The sequence below is a fragment of the Drosophila erecta genome, unplaced genomic scaffold, assembly GCF_003286155.1.
Source record: "Drosophila erecta strain 14021-0224.00,06,07 unplaced genomic scaffold, DereRS2 tig00000152-arrow-arrow-pilon, whole genome shotgun sequence".
Lineage (NCBI taxonomy): Eukaryota > Metazoa > Arthropoda > Insecta > Diptera > Drosophilidae > Drosophila > Drosophila erecta.
In genome coordinates, this window is record NW_020825211.1 from 304213 (window position 1) to 320858 (window position 16646).

Sequence of the window (16646 nt, forward strand, 5' to 3'; positions counted from 1 at the left end):
GCGGCAACAATGTTTTTCGGTTTTTCCCCGTGTTAGCTTTTTTCTGACTGCCATTTCACTGGTTTTTCCTCCTTTTGTTGGTCATTTAGAAGCTCATTTTGTGGCCTCATTAATTCGTATGTATATATAAATGTGTGCATGTGGTGTTGGCATTGGTGTTGGTCAAGAAAATAAGTGGTGGTGGGGCAACTTAACAGATAATGACCGTTAAGATCTCGCCTGGTTGGGGGCATTAAAATTACATCATTGTATAGGCAATCCTGTCGTTAAAAGCCTAATAGACAAATTACGCTGCCAACTTTCGCTATCTGTAGATTAATGAAACTAGAGCAACAAGTTTTGAGAATAATAGAAACAATTTTTCTTATAGCATTTATTACACTGTTTTCTATACTACTTTCATACCTTTTACCCCATTTAATTTACATTTAAAACTTCTTCCTTTCACTCTGGCTCGCCTCACAAATCATTTAGATTAGTTGGCCACTGGACGATGGGTTAATTAACCCATCCTTTGCCTAAAAAAGGTGGACAAGCAGGCAAGTGTTCTACTTCCGCTTTTCAGACATTCTCACCCAGTTTTAGCGCAGTTTGCTTGGGCTTGGCCCTTCTGCTTATCCTTCCCTGCATTTTGGCATTTTTCTAATATTTTTTGTTTTGCCTTTTACACTTAACTCAATTTGCTGGGCCAAATAAAGTACACTGCACGGCCACGCCCACTGACAAGCTTTATTGGGGGCAAATGCCGTGGGGAACCGAAAGGTATAGAAAATTATTGCTCAACGGAAAACAATTATTTTGTGCCGGCTCTCTTTTTCCTTTTTTTTTTGTTCTTGTTTTTTTTTTGTAGGGCCATTAATGGGAGACGTGCTGAGGGATACCCAGCACCCTCTGCCCCCAATGGGGATACTCCCCCGGCGAGTGGGCGTGGCATGAATTGGTATCGTGTAATCTGAATATGGCCGTGACTCGGCTGCACCGCTAAGTACTAAGTCAGCGAGCTCCTATCACTTGCTCTAGCCAAGTTGCATTTGCTTTTGGCCATTTAGAGTTATCGTTTTTGGGGTCTTACCCTCGACGAGTTTAGCTGGTATTCTAGTAAGCACCAGGAAGTTACTATCGAACGTATCTAGTTTTAGACTCATTTTCATTAGAGCGCGTTCAATAGTTATCTTATACAGCATTTTAATAGAACAGTTTTTAGGATAGGAAATAGTTAATAATATTTAGTAATATTCCAAAAGAAAACCCATTAACTATCAAAGCAATAAAGGGCATTAAGAAATCGCACCTTTAAGAACGGCTTGTAAAAATGTTTCATTTTTATTTCTCCTCTGTTGTTGTGCTTTGAAGGTTTTCGCTTGCGGCCACATGGCGTATGTGTGATATTTGGTAATGCGTGTAATTAAGCAACACGTTCTCATTTTCCACCTAGCCTGTTTTGTTGGCTAGCAACTTCCGCTGCCTGTTTTTGTGCTGCGCAACATGAAACTCTAATTACCAGAAAATGCCGAGAAAGGAAACTGCCAAAAAAGTAACAAAATTGAATAAAAGGCTACTATGTGTGGTATGGTTAGGTTTATGCTTTCCACTTGTCAAGCAAATTGAATCCGTAACATTCAGCCGCAGGGCTGGTCGAGCATTTTCCGACAAATATTACCGATCCAAACAACGGTCCAGAAAACCCGGACTACGATATCCATTTCCCCGCATTGGATTATTAAAATTCCGGCCACGCATCCATCAGTGATGAAAACCTCGCCCAAAATTGTATTTTTCATAAAAGCTCTTCTATTACCGCTTTGTTCAGGTTTTTCCATTGAATGCAAGTCGTGTAATAAAGTAGGTGGGTTTCTAGTTTCTGGTTAGTTAATAAATTTTGGAAAACGATAACTAGTTCTTCTCATCACTGGCGGGCTTTAATTATTCAATCAGTAGCGAACAGGTGAACTGCAGATGGCTGGCAAATTATCACTGGTTGTGCCAGGTGACAACAAAACGTATATATATACAGATACATACGTACTGATGGTGACTGTAAAATGTGCAATTAATTGGCAACGGGTCTGTCAGATGCCTAATGACTGTCAAAGGGTTAAAGATGGTACTTATTCCCAGTTTCGTTTGCGCTTTCCCAAATGACAGATTAAGGCTAACGACTGCTCATCAATATGTCAGTGAATTTTTTTCTCAAAGCTTCTGTATTGACATTTCTGAATTAAATTTCATATTTTTATGCTGATCCGCTCGCATACGCTTTGGCTGACTTTTAATATGCGCATTTCTTTATAGTTGTTCATGTGGGCTTACCATTCGCGGAATTAATTTCCGCAGCCTGCATCGGATAATTAAAAATAAAATCGCAAGCGTAGAACATAAAGAAATGCTATTTCGCAGTATGCTTGTAGGCGTTATCCGTTGCTCTGGTCACTGCAGTGGTACCAGCTGGGCGGTACCACCCACTATCTGCCCACTCGCAATTTGTGGGCGGTGAAATGTAAGTTTTCGGAATTAGCACATCGGCGTGGGATGAATAAGCGTTGAATTGGTGTCGATTGCGGTTGAAAAAGTGAAGATATAGCTTATCAAGCAAACAAACTGAATGCAAACGCATATGTGCTTGCTTATATTTGCATTTAATGACGTTGGCTTTGTGCGGACATTCATGGCTTTAATCTTGTTGCCTTGCTTTCCGTTTCGTAAAAATAACTATCTACAATAACGATCGATTTTACTAAAATAATTGGCGTTTCCTAATTACCAATACTAACCAACCATATCACTTTTTGAGGGACCGTGTAAAATTCAATTTTGACCAAATTTTTTCATTTTGTAAGATGATGTTTTTGTTTATCATCAAAATTTGAAAAGAAATTGCAAAAAATTAGCATTCTCATTTTTGAACACAGTTCGATTGGAAATTTAATTACGAGCGCAACGAGGTATACCATTCCATGTTCAGACAATTATTTTTAAAGTTGTGGCCAAAAAACGGATAATTTTATGACCGAAATTCGAAAAAAAGGATTATGGCAAAAATTAATATATTTTTGGAGGTCATTTTAATCATAACTCGGCTAAAAATGATCATAAACATGAAAGAATAACTGTTTTGAGCAGCTAATTACCAATACTAACGATCCCTATCACTTTTTGACGGAATTTAGGAAATTCATTTTTGGGTCAATTTTCGCATTTTTTGTAAGGGGTAACATCATCAAAATTTGAAAAAAATGGCAAAAAATTAGCATTCTCATTTTTGAACACAGTTCGATTGGAAATTTAATTACGAGCGCAACGAGGTATACCATTCCATGTTCAGACAAATATTTTTAAAGTTGTGACCAAAAAACTGATTATTTTATGACTAAAATTCGAAAAAAAGGGTTTTGGAAAAAATGCAAGTATTTTTAATGGGCATTTTAATCATAACTTGGCTAAAAATGATCATAAAGATGAAAGAATAACTGTTTTGAGTAGCTAATTACCAATACTAACGACCCCTATCACTTTTTGAGGGATTTGGGGAAATTCATTTTTCGGTAAATTTTCGCATTTTTTGTAAGGGGTAACATCATCAAAATTTGCAAAAAATGGCAAAAAATTAGCATTTCCATTTTTGAACACAGTTCGATTGGAAATTTAATTACGAACACAGCGAGATATGACATTCCACATTCAGACAATTATTTTTAAAGTTGTGTCCAAAAAACTGATAATTTTATGACCGAAATTCGAAAAAACGGATTTTGGAAAAAATTGAAATAATTTTGATGGGCATTTTAATCATAACTTGGCTAAAAATAATCATAAAGATGAAAGAATAACTGTTTTGAGTAGCTAATTACCAATACTAGCGACCCCTATCACTTTTTGAGGGATTTGGGGAAATTCATTTTTCGGTCAATTTTCGCATTTTTTGTAAGGGGTAACATCATCAAAATTTGCAAAAAATGGCAAAAAATTAGCATTGTCATTTTTTAACACAGTTCGATTGGAAATTTAATTACGAGCGCAACGAGGTATAACATTCCACATTCAGTCAATTATTTTTAAAGTTGTGTCCAAAAAACTGATTATTTTATGACAGAAATTCGAAAAAACGGATTTTGGAAAAAATTGAAATAATTTTGATGGGCATTTTAATCATAACTTGGATAAAAATGATCATAAACATGAAAGAATAACTGTTTTGAGCAGCTAATTACCAATACTAACGATCCCTATCACTTTTTGACGGAATTTAGGAAATTCATTTTTGGGTCAATTTTCGCATTTTTTGTAAATATTTTTGATGGGCATCATGTGCAAAAAATGGCAATAAAATAGAGTTCCCATATTTAAACACAGTACGATTGGAAATTTAATTACGAGCTCAACGAGGTATGACAATTCATATTGGGACCATTATTTCTATTGTTTTGATTAAAATTTTAATTGTTTTTAAGTGAAAATGTCAAAACCACGAGATATCCGGTTCTATATAAAAAATGTGTATACACATCAGTTCCGTTTTTACTGTGAACATTTAGTTCTAATTCGCAAGCAATTTTTACCGTGATTGCATTCGTCTGTTTAATATGCTGATTACTACAGTAAAATGCCTGAGTATTCCGTCCAATTATAAATTATTAATGCCGACTGAAAGAAACTCGAGAGAAACTTGTTCAGCAAGCAGTCCTGCAGTCAACTTTTCTCTGACCCCAGACATTCTTTTCGCAGGATGCTTTTAAAAGCCATTCGCCTACCTGTTTCCATTTCCATTTTCCATTTTGGACTTGGTTGCCATGGCATCCGCTGCATGTGCAGTCTGAAAAGAGTTCGAAGTCGTCAATGCAACGAATTTGAACAATCAAACACGCCCTGTTGCCAAATGTCATTACCAATAAAACTGTTTAATTGGCTTATTAGGGAACTTACGGTGGCATGGAAGTTATATTTGTTAGTTTGGAAGTTGTTTGTTTGAATAACAGCTCAGTGGCTTAACATGTTACAGTATTCTAGTGATTTTAGATAGCTTTTTGCTAATAACTCCAATTGGCACTTACCAACACTGGATCCGCATTTAGTGGTATCTAACAAATCACCGCTCGGAGACAGCCCCGCCCCCGAATCGCTTCCAATCTACTGAGTGTTAGCATCTGTGACTGGCCCCTTAACTGCTGCCCGTAAATAAACTGGCCAAATTTGTCTAATGCCAACTCCCAGCACTGAATTCCCACTCCCATTCGCACAGCCACGAGGAACTCCCTTTTTTTTAGGGGGCATTGTCTTTGCTGACTGCTCCGTGCATAATTCACGAGTTCAAATTGCCAAACGCCACATAAATGTACAAACAGGCACGTATTTATATATCTTGCCATCTCCCCCGCCCACCAAAAAGGGCGTTCTTATCCTGTGGCGTTTAGGCAGACAGTTGGAGTCACAATTATAGTAATGAAAGTGGGGATTCTGAAACAGTGTTGCAATAGAGTTTTAAACTCAAAAAAATAATGTTATACCATTTTAGAGTATGACAATAAATTAGAAACTACAATATGTGTTTAAATAATAAATAAGAATATTAAAATATGTTAATATACATTTTTAAGTAGCTTGCATATGGCTTGACAATAAATTAGAAACTACAATATATGTTTAAATAATATAAAAGAATATTAAACTATGTTTACAGTTTTAAATAGCTTGCATTTGATAAGCCTTCAATGTATTTTGTAATTTTTTACACGTTAGTCCTTTTTTTGAACCACTATCATGCCAACCGCAACAGTTTGAAATATATATATATACAATATAGGTTAGGCCGCTATGGCGTTGCGGCTTGCATGCAAATTTTATGTTTTAATAATAAGTCTCTGGCATGCAAGCGCCGCATATTTTATGCCAATTGTTGGTGGACTGCGAGGATGAGGGCTTGGGATGCCAGGTGAACCAGGCAGAAAAGACTGGGGCGGTCCCACCTGGAGTCATTTAGTCAGTTAGTCATTCGGTCATTGATTCATTCAGTCGGCTCACTTGAGGTTCGTGTTGTGGGCTGTTTATTTTTAGCCCAATTGTTTTCTTAAGCCACGGGGGAAAAAATAACTCATACTCCGACACTGGATTTTATATTCCTTCCCGAAATGATTTCAAAATTTAATCGTAACATTTTCGGACCTGAACACACAATAATTAGCAAACCAACCGAAAATTGATTACAAATTCGCATGGAAAACTTGGGACATATGCACTTAGTTTCACTTTTTCAAATTTTCGATTGTGGGAAAGTGCGTGTGGTCATGCAATATGCAAATGCAAATCTGCAATAAGATTGCCGCAATTTTGTAACCAGTCGCTCATTCCCACGATCAAATTGATCGAAATTTAAAATTTAAATTTAAAATAAAAATGAATATCAATAAAAATGTACGTTAAATTTCTATTATTATTTACAGTACAGTATTTGGCATGCAAAAAGTACTTCTAAGTATCGTATAACTGCACATTTTACTGCAATATTAGCTTACTAAATATTCGAAAACAAGTTTTTCAAACTCAGAAATATTCTATGAAAGTTAATACCACTGTTGCTCGCCTGCAACGCGAATGAATATATTTTTCCTTCTGCTGATTTGTGGTTTCTGCCACTTGCCTTTCCAGTTATACACGTATACTCGCACATATAAATATATACGGTCGCTCGTTGCTGATATAAATTCTCCCTTCCATTTTTATTTCGCACTTAATTAAAAATCCTTCGCTGACGTGCGACACGCACGGCTTTCGACCGCCTTAACCCCAGTTTAACCTCAATCCCGACCAGACCCTCTGACAATTGAAGAGCACAACTTTTACAACTGAAGGGGGAAATCATAAAGAAGCACTTGTTTCCACTTTAATTTCTAATTAAACTATAGATCTACAATAGCTGTAAATAATTAAAAAAGATGGCTTAGAATACCAAAGATTTGTTCCAATTTGTTAAGATTGCGAAGGAAACTTAAATTATTCTGCCTTTCATAGGAGAACCAACAATTTCAGTGTCCTGTGATAAAATGGCTTCTACAAAATCCTTTTATTGATGCATTTGCATGCTAACATTCAATTCGAAAAATAACCATAATCTAACAATTAAAAAAAAAAAAAAAACATGGTAAAGTGATCTAAAACGCTTCAAATGTGTAATGCGACTTATCGCATGTCTTTTAAGACTCTTAAGTACCTCAGCACGATTTGTAGATGGTGGCATTGATCTCGTAGAAGGACAAAGCCTTCTTGGTGACCTTGTCCTTGGGATTCAGTGAGTAGATAGTGCCCTCCAGGGTGTACAGCGTGTTCGGATGGTACATGAACTTCAGGATCGTCGTTTCCGGCGGCACTTGGATGCGATTCATTACGTAGACGCCCGCTTTCAGGGGACAGCCGAGACTCATATTGCTGGCACCCTTTGAGAGCACTAGCTTGGCCACATTGTTCCAGGCGGACACGTGGCGAATGTATTTCCAGAACTCGCACGTTTTCGTCGTGCCATTATACAGGGTACGCGGAAGTTCCGTTCGCGATGCGGATGCGGAGCTCCGCTTGCGCGGATGCTGCAGGAGGACGAGGTGCCACAGTGGAATGGCCACGTCCTGCCGCACAGTGGTCACCGAGGACATCGAGTTGTTCTTCTCGAACATGCTGAGCTTCAGGCCGTAGTTGGGCGTGTCCCAGGACTTTGAGCCAACGAATTTCAGCATGTAGCAGTGCTATGAAATAAATCAATTATCAAATTGGGTGTTTTAGCTACATTAAGATTGTTATACAAATTGTTTTAGAATTATTTTATGGATATTATTATTTTTTGCCCACCTGCTTTGTTAATTGCAGGAAACCAAAGAGAGTTATGAAGCCCAATAAATTTCTATAAAATCCCATATTTGCAAAGAGCACGGCACACGAAGAAAAAGCAACTGAACGAATATAAGTGACGAAACACTGCGCGTTAGCAAAGTGATTTAGTCATTGCAGCTAATGATAATTCACGTGATTTGTCACACCTCAATTGTATCAATGCGATTGAAATTACGGCTTAATTGCCAAATAATTGTTCGAGTCGAGCTGTGCCTAACCAAATAAACAACATATTATCGGCAGAGACATATTCTATTTCAAATTGGTAACCAGAAAACGCTAGAAAACGTTTGCTTAGGCTGTGGTCCACAGTATAGACATTTCACTTGGCACACATGGTGTTATCCTTTCATTTATGGTCAAAGTCATATTGCACTTTGCGTCGGTGGCTATCCTTAATGATATTTACACCATCTGGGGCCGGCTTTCCCTACACTTTTCCAGCATGTAGAAGTGTCTGGTGTGCGTACATTTCCACGATCCGTTTCCGGCTTATTTGTTTGTTTGTCCTCGCTGCACGGCATCAATGGATCGAACAATGCATTGAAATTCACTTCCCACTTGCCATCACAGATTCCCACCACATCCTCGAGCACATCAGGCTGTCACTTCCTTTTGTCCCGTTTCGATTCAGTTCTCATATTTACATTTTCAGTTATTTCCCCGGCAAATATTTGCATGACATTGGCTTTCCTCGCTGCTTAAATACATTTTCCAGGAATTTTGAGATGTTTTCGCGCTTTATCACCGCATCAGCGACTTCAGTGCGATTTGAGTGGCTTCGCATCTCGTTTGCGATTCCCTTCACGACGGTCATTTCATTCGTGATAGCTATTGTCTGCCAATACTCTTTCAGCCAACCTAATTATATTAATGGCTTAATTAATGCTGAACGTAATGATATTACAGTGCGCACACCGATAATGAGCTGCAAATGAAACATTTATACACATACTCATCGACCATTGAAGGCCTTTCCTTGTTGCCTTGCCAATAATTGAATAAAAGCCAGGAATGATGCAATAGAGCTTCAGCTTGTTTTATCTGTTGCATATCTTTTGACACCTGTATCTGTGGCTTTTTACCTGGTTCAACAGATTTTCTTGACACTCGCTAAAGTGGCAAACTAGAAAAAACGTTGCACTTAACTCGCCATTAAAAATACCGTTTCGCTTGTCAGTTTCACACACCAAACCGGTTTTTCTTTTTTCTACTTCCTATTTCCTATTAGCCATTGAACATTTTATCGCTTTTTCTCTGCGCTTTCCCCTTAATTCTCAAATAGCCACTAGAACTTCAATCGTGGTGGCCCAACTTGGCTGGAAATGGTAGAAGTGTAGAATTTATCTATATCTCTTGTTTATCGGCTCCTGTGTTTTGGTTTTTGTTTTTTGAATTGTGTCAATACGCTTTTATGGGCTTTTAGTTGGACGATTGGTGTGTCAAACATTATTGGCTGTCCTCCACTTTTTGCCAGAGAATTTTCAGTCTCGAAACAGGAGAGCACAAATAATCTAAGCAAGTGCACATTTCAAATGCACAAAGCCATTTCAGAAAACTGAACAGGGGAGTTTTTTGTTTGTGGCTACAAAAATGGCAGCTTTAATATGCACATACATTGGGGAAAAACAACCACATTTCCCAAGCCTCCTGTTCTCCTGTCTTTGCTGCTTTTCTTGGTGGCTTTTCATGCACAGAGGTTAAGAAAACGGAATGTTTGTGTTATCAAAAATATCCAGTCGCCTTCGTAATTATATAAGCTATATTTTAAAGCCCTAATGCTTAAGAGTGTTCCAAATTTTGAATTTAGAAAATTTAAAATTTCTTACATTTTCTGCAATTTCCTTGGAATACTACAAAAAATAGCTAAGTGATGACCAATTTCGCAGACATTTGCTCCCTGTTTGCCTGTTAGCTTCTACTCCTGCCCGTCTCCTATCGTTGAACTGCATTGGGAGCCTTGAACGTTTTATGATTGCACTTTTCAGCAATAAAATAACGAGTGGGAATTGTGGATGCAACGCCGCCATGAAGACCAATTCGCAATGCGACTTCACACCAAATGCTTGGCTGAAACTTTAATAACCCCAGACGAGGCCGACACTTGCAATAAACTGGCTGCTCGTCGTAAAAACACACACTCGTATGCCCACTCGTAAAAAACAGAAGCACTAAAAGAGGAAAAAGAGGAGAAAGGAGGAAAATGAGAAGTGGAAAATGTGAGGAAAGCCCCCAGGACATAGGGGTTACGAAACGATGTCCTGACCAAAAGCTGTCAACGCGTCGCCATTGCAGCTCATAAACATCGTACCAGACTCCCCCCTTTCTTCATTTTCCTCTATTTTCCTCAATATTTCCTCACTCTTTTTCCCCAGCCCCCTCATGCTGCCGTCAGCTGTAGTTTTGGACTATCGCATCACATTTATTTCGTTGCCATTTCCCTGGCGTTGTATTTTCTCTGGGGAACACGCTGCTTTGCACTTTATTGCCTGTCCTGCATAATTGTTGGGCTTATTATTGGATTTTGAATAACATCCCATCGACAGGACTCGACAGCCGGCCAAAGCAGCAAAGTCCAATGGAGCACTGTTGCCGCTTTTCCGATGAGTTGGGTTCCTTTAAATGTATGGTAATCCATGGGAAGTGTGAGCTTGCGATTGTGGTTTCCATTGTCAAATTAATAAGCAAATATCTGGACGGGCAAGGATAATGTGAAACTGATTATACACAAAGATATTGAATAGAATTGAATAGAAATTGTCATGCCTTATGCCTAAATATACAATTTTAAGCTTTAATCATAGCTTCACCGACTGATTTTACTTCTTCTTAGGAAATTCAATTAAATGGCTTCTTGAAACTCGCACTAAGCAAAAGCTTTGCTCGTAATATTTCTGAATACATTTACTGATTACTAATCCCAAAGCTGGATTTTGTTAATTAATGCTTGGCAAAATTTCCACTCTTTCCGTATGGGCCAACTCAAATTTGCATATGCTACATGATAGAGAAATGGCCAAATTACATGTATATTTCTGACACTAATACCCTGCGTTCATAATCTACTGCGAACATCTGGCGTTGCGACAATTACCCAGAACTAGTGTTCCCGCATATTACGCATACGCAGCGTAGGCCAGTTAATAATGGTGTTGCAGTCCAGTCCAGTCCCTGGACGAAATTCCCCTGACCAAACGGCAGGACGAAACACAACACAGCACATCAATCTCCGCCAGGATCCGCTGCTCGAACCTATGCAAGCCCCAAACCGTAGTTACGAAGTCGGAGTACTCGTAAATTTCATTTAATCACCCCGAACTCGGGACTATGATGTAGTGATGTATGATGTCAAAAAAAGGAACAAGAAAATATTAAACTCCAAGAGGACCAACGTGCACATGGCCATTAAATTGTGGGCCCTCGTACATTTGTCTTTCATGCATACATACGCGTATATTCCGTGTTGTTTCGTATGAAAATTTATTGGGACTGCGAGTGATGCGGCAGGAAGAGGTGGCAAATTGGGTCAACGGCAATAATAACACCGAGGTGCAACAGTTGGGGTATGCCACTAGAATGGGAACGGAAGCGGAACGGAACGGGAAAGGAAACAGAAACGGAAACGGAGGCGCTGACACGCCCAAGGTCACTCAGATGTGCGAAATGGAGAGCATGGTTTTATGGGGAATCCTAGCTGCTGTTTGGGTAAGGCGGTTGGGGAAAACCAACGCACACACATCTGTGATGAGAAGTGCAAATTTATGTTGGAATTAATTGCAACAAGCGGCGGGACAGGAACAGGAGTCACTGTCCTGGGACCAAGTGGGTCCAGCCAAGGCTTTAATTAGCCAGAGAATGAGTACGGGACAGTCGTGGGCAAAATGATGGGTTAACATCTGAAAATCACGTAGCTTCTTAACAAAAACCCTATAGATATGTACAATTATTTCCTGGAGCCAATGCCATTTCATCTGACTGCTCTTTGAATAATAAATACCCAATTTCATTCATTATAGTTGAAAAACAATTCTGTAAACTTTCTGACTGCATCTGATGAAAATCATTTCATGGAAAAAGATTTAATCAAGCTAAAATAATAATCATTGTCCATTTGCTTTAATGCTGTGACATCCTACATTGTTTTACAAAACTTTATTCAACCAAAAATAATATGGAAAGACAGTTAATTTCATTTGTTGTTCAAACGGATTATTTAAGAATTTACCTGGTAAAACTTGTATATATTTAGCTGCGTTCTCACAATGAGTTGGCAAATACAAGTTAATTAAATCAGTAATGCCTGGAAAAATGCTTTTCTTTGAGTGGGAAAGCGTGTGCAACGCGGTTAGCGGGTAAAAAATAACGAAAAGTCGATTTGCGGATTGTTCTCAGTCCTTCCTGCCTGCGAATGAGTGCGCTAAATAATTGACACAAATTAAAAGTGCAATTGTCGTTTGCACTTTTGCCGGGTTTTTCATTTTAAAGGGGGTAAGTAACTTCGTCGTAATTCCGTCCGCCACTTTTGTGTCGCATTATGCGTTATGTTTATTAATTCATTATAATTACCGAACACTCATCCAGTTTGATACGATAAATTCCCTGGGATCTCAAAGCTTTTAGTGTCCGCATGAATATTGTATACCCTCGGGCGCTGGCCATTAAATGTGGGCACCATAAACCTAATTTGGAGCACAGTTTTCCAGCGATTTGGATTTTGCTGACAACCGGATGAGCGTAGATTTCATTGGTGCTGCCATTCAGACGAAAAATCTATATCCCAATACTCCATCATCCTGTCCATTAACATATTTGGCAAACAAGTTCTTTGCCCATCGAGTCACTCATCAATTATGCAGTTTTGGCTCGACTCTATTCGACTTTTATTTGCTGCAGCGCCAACATTTTACCTATTTTAATTTGCTTATTAAGCAATTAAATTGTAATTACATTCGGAAAAAATATTCCATTGCATTGTTCATTTGATTCGAGGACGCGAAGGGGACTTTAATTGCAGATTATGGTTTAATATTTAAGTCAGTTGTGGAAACGATGCAAAACCATGTTTAGCCAGTTATTGAATTGTTTTGATTTTTTGATCAGAACATTCGCAATAATGGCCCAAATATGTTGAGCTTGTTACTTAAGCCCCAATCGTTGCAAGTAGAAAGCCGCAGACAAATGTTGCATATTTATAGGTCGCATAACTCAGCTGTCAGTCTTGTGGCGCAGCACTTGGCACCATTTGAACCCAGGCAAATCCTTGAAATGAATAATCCCGAGAAGCGGCGAGAAATATTTGCCATTCAATTGCTCACTCGCACCGAGAACTTTGCATCCATTCGCAAATGAATTACAACTCAATTGCGGCATCATGTGTCACCCATGATTCATTCGCCTGTTGCTCCTGCCCTGCTTTCGCCCACTTTCGCCCACTTTCACCCACTTTCACACACTTGCCACAGTCATCCACCCAGTTTCAGTGGGGGTCGTACCCACTCACACATGTGTAACTGATACATTTATTCAAGTGGTGAAAATAAATAACACGTTGGGGCACAACAAACAAAATAAATAAAAATAAATAAATAAAAAAAATAATAAAACAGCTGCGGAAAGTGAATCGGAAAACTGAAATGGAAACTGAAAAGTTGGTGCCCAACTTGAGCGGCATAAATTTGCGGCGTGTTTAGTGTTTAGTCAGCTAACTTTTTGCAGCCACTGTGTCCCAAGGACATTTGCGAAAGTTGGCCAACTGAAACAAATGGCAACAAATTGTAAATAAATAAAAGTTTTTCGGCCACTCGGGGCTGCATACATAAATCCCATTGAATAATGCCGATCAATTTCGGACTTTTGTGCCGTTCCGTGCCGTGCCGTGCTGGACAAAGTTTTTCCAGCAGTGTACACATACAGTGGCGGCCATACGATCAGCGCTGCTTGGAGTTTAACTCGCCATTCGTTATAATTAAAATGTATTACATTACAATTACTAGAGGCAGATTATAATACTTTTGCTTTAGATAGACATGCTTAGGTATTTATTGACAATTCACAAATTAGGCCAAGCAAATTGATAGCCATATGAAATATGATAATAGCGATGACTGCCTGGACATAACATTTTATGGATAATATTATAATGTTATAATTAATATTATTTCTACCGCACTTGCACACTGTCGCACATAATTTACAATTAGATTGTGTCTGCCGGAGACTTGGAAACTCGATGCTGAACTTGATTATGCTACCGAAACGGTTTTGTTAATGTTTATGGAAATTGTTTTTCTTCAGCTCTTCCCAGTGCCCAGATCCCAGTATCGCAGTATTCCACTGCTCCATAGTTGGCCCCATGGCAGGATTATCCCCCAGTTTATGCGCTTAATTGTTGTTTGCCTTTCGCTTTGGCCCGAGTTACTTGTCATTTGGCCTGGATGGCTGCTTCTGCTGCTTTTGCGGCTTTTGGTGTTTCTGGTGTTATTGTTTTGGCTGTTATTGCATGTCGTTGGCTTTTTGGGGGAAAAAGGAGGGGGAAATTCTCACACTCGGCGACAAACAAACAAACAAACAGCAGACAACGTTGAAAGTGTTTGCTGACATTCTGTTTTGCGACAAGTTAATCAGATATCAGATCCGATGGGCTATCAATGGGCCAGCTTGTTTGCTCCCGAAATTGAAATGCTAAACCCAAGGCGAATGAGAAAATCGTCGATGGTATTATGTATATATTTCTTTGACGCAGCTGGCGAAATGTACTCCCCGAATTTAGATGTGCACTTCTCACTACTCGGTTGTACATTAGCCAATAATGGAAGTTCCTTCAACTTTTTGGCGTGGCATTGCTTATAGAGTGAGTGTTTAAGCCTATATATATAGTACTCCTTTCATCTTTGCTGTACACGAGTTAACTGAAAAGTTTCGCGATTGAAAGGGACTTGGCTAATTAGTGGGGACCTCTCAGTGATCTCCGTGCTACTTGATGTGTGCCGAAAACTTATGGCAACTAAGGCCCCAGTCAAGTAATGAGTGCTTATTTAGTGCAGTATTTATGCAGGATGTATTCGAATACACATAAGGTGGGGGCTGAAAGGAGGGTGGGAGGGGAGTTGGTGGGAGCTGGGGGCTGAAGTTCCTTTTGTGTGTTAATGGAAAAAGTTAGAAGGCCCCCGACGGATGTTGATTGCATTCGCTGTTGGGTCTTTCAATGGATATTACAATGAACTGCAGTCCATTGTTGTGCGTAGTGCCGAGAACTCAGAACCGAGAGCTGAGATCCGATGAGATAACGGATCCCTGTCCCGCCCACAAATTCTGTGTAAGTGCAATCAGTGTGGGCGCATTCCGGTGTTTATCTCATACCGTTTGCCACCACTTCTATTGTAATCAACTTGGCTGGCATGTACCAAGCCTAATGACCATTATGCCGAGCAAATACCCATCAAAATAGACTCCACGTTTCAACACGTCCTGCATTAATTTCCCTAAAAGGCCGGCGATTAATTGAATATGCCGCTGGATTATCAAATATAATGGGCTGAAAGTTACTTTTGAGTAGGCCAAACACTAATGCTTTGCCTTGTGGGATTAATTCCTTAACATTAATTGCATTAGCTACTTACTGGGCCATGGCACCTTTATCACTACAGAAACTATATTGTTCAAATGGTAATTTATTTTCTTATCCTCCAACGTTGATAGTGTCAAAGTAATGCAATTGACTAGATGAGGCATAGCCGCTTTTCAAAAATATTCACATTTTTTCGGACGATAAGAGGCTCGATCCGCTGTGCTCTCAGCTATTCCGACATCTTGCCAAATTCATTATTTGTCTAACGAGGAGCGAACTTGCGGAACACTTAAGGGCACTTAAAAAAATATTAAAAACTATTTCTATGATTGTCGAACCGCTCGAGCTGGAAATTGACGAACAACTGAACTCGATTTCTAACTGAGCCCATGGAAATTTCTTCACTTGCCATCCATTTCGATGTAGAAATCAAGGGAAATGCGGAGGGAGGGGCTCTGTTTGTTGTTAAAGCTGCTTAAAAATTGATTAGCACCTGGCCCATAACAAGTTTCAAATTACCAGGAGGCGTCTAACTGCCCTCGCTGATTTCAGCATTTCCCCATTTGCCGTATACCCAACTTGTTGTTATGTGCTTAGCCATTTAGCACTTATTCTATTTTACTTTTAGGGCCGGAACAAAAATGTGGGGAAGAGGTTTTGGCCATGTTCGCGATGAAAGAAAATCCATTCAACATTGACGAAGATTAGTTTCCAAGTTGTTGTGCATTTTTGATGCTTGATGGGCAATTTAAGGGGTCTGCGGATTTGGCAAATTGTAAAAGCTTACGCCTAAAAATTCATTTCAAAAGGATGTACATGTAAATGTAAATGCTCAAATACACGCGCTGTAAAAATACATTTTCTTATGTTTACTATGGCAAAAAACATGGAACCGCATACAGTAAACTGTAGGGTATTGATGTGGTATTTTTCCAGGGTACCTACTTGCCGCTGATCATCAGACAAACTGCACAACGATCTCGTTTATTGAGACAAGTATTTAGCGCATTTTGGCCTTGTTTGCTCTCTTTTTTCGCCCCAGCCGCTCTTTTTTTACCAGCCGCATGTTAAATGCCCTAATTTCCCGGCCACTTTATGTTGACTTTGAGTGGCTCTGACGTTGCCTTAGCACCTCGGTGCGATTTGGCCAGAGTCGGCCAATTTCCCCCCCTGGAGCCAGCCCCTCATTACCCCTTGTGGGACAGAG

General features: G+C 39.3%; 2 protein-coding genes and 1 long non-coding RNA gene across 4 annotated transcripts in view; 1 reads left to right on the forward strand and 2 right to left on the reverse strand.

The window, feature by feature from the left end:
- The window catches only part of LOC6549859 (eye-specific diacylglycerol kinase), a 105885-nt gene that overhangs the window by 59671 nt on the left and 29568 nt on the right, over positions 1–16646 (forward strand). The window lies entirely within an intron of this gene.
- LOC113564586 overlaps positions 4748–16646 on the reverse strand; it is a 64380-nt gene continuing 52481 nt past the window's right edge. Inside the window, exon 3 of the long non-coding RNA XR_003408105.1 lies at positions 4748–4810. This is a non-coding gene — a long non-coding RNA (uncharacterized LOC113564586). The remainder of the gene's footprint in view (positions 4811–16646) is intronic.
- On the reverse strand, positions 7176–7718 carry LOC6549861. The gene has a single exon (XM_001977355.3). The coding sequence runs from the start codon at positions 7716–7718 to the stop codon at positions 7203–7205; it is 516 nt and encodes a 171-aa protein (XP_001977391.1). The 3' UTR covers positions 7176–7202.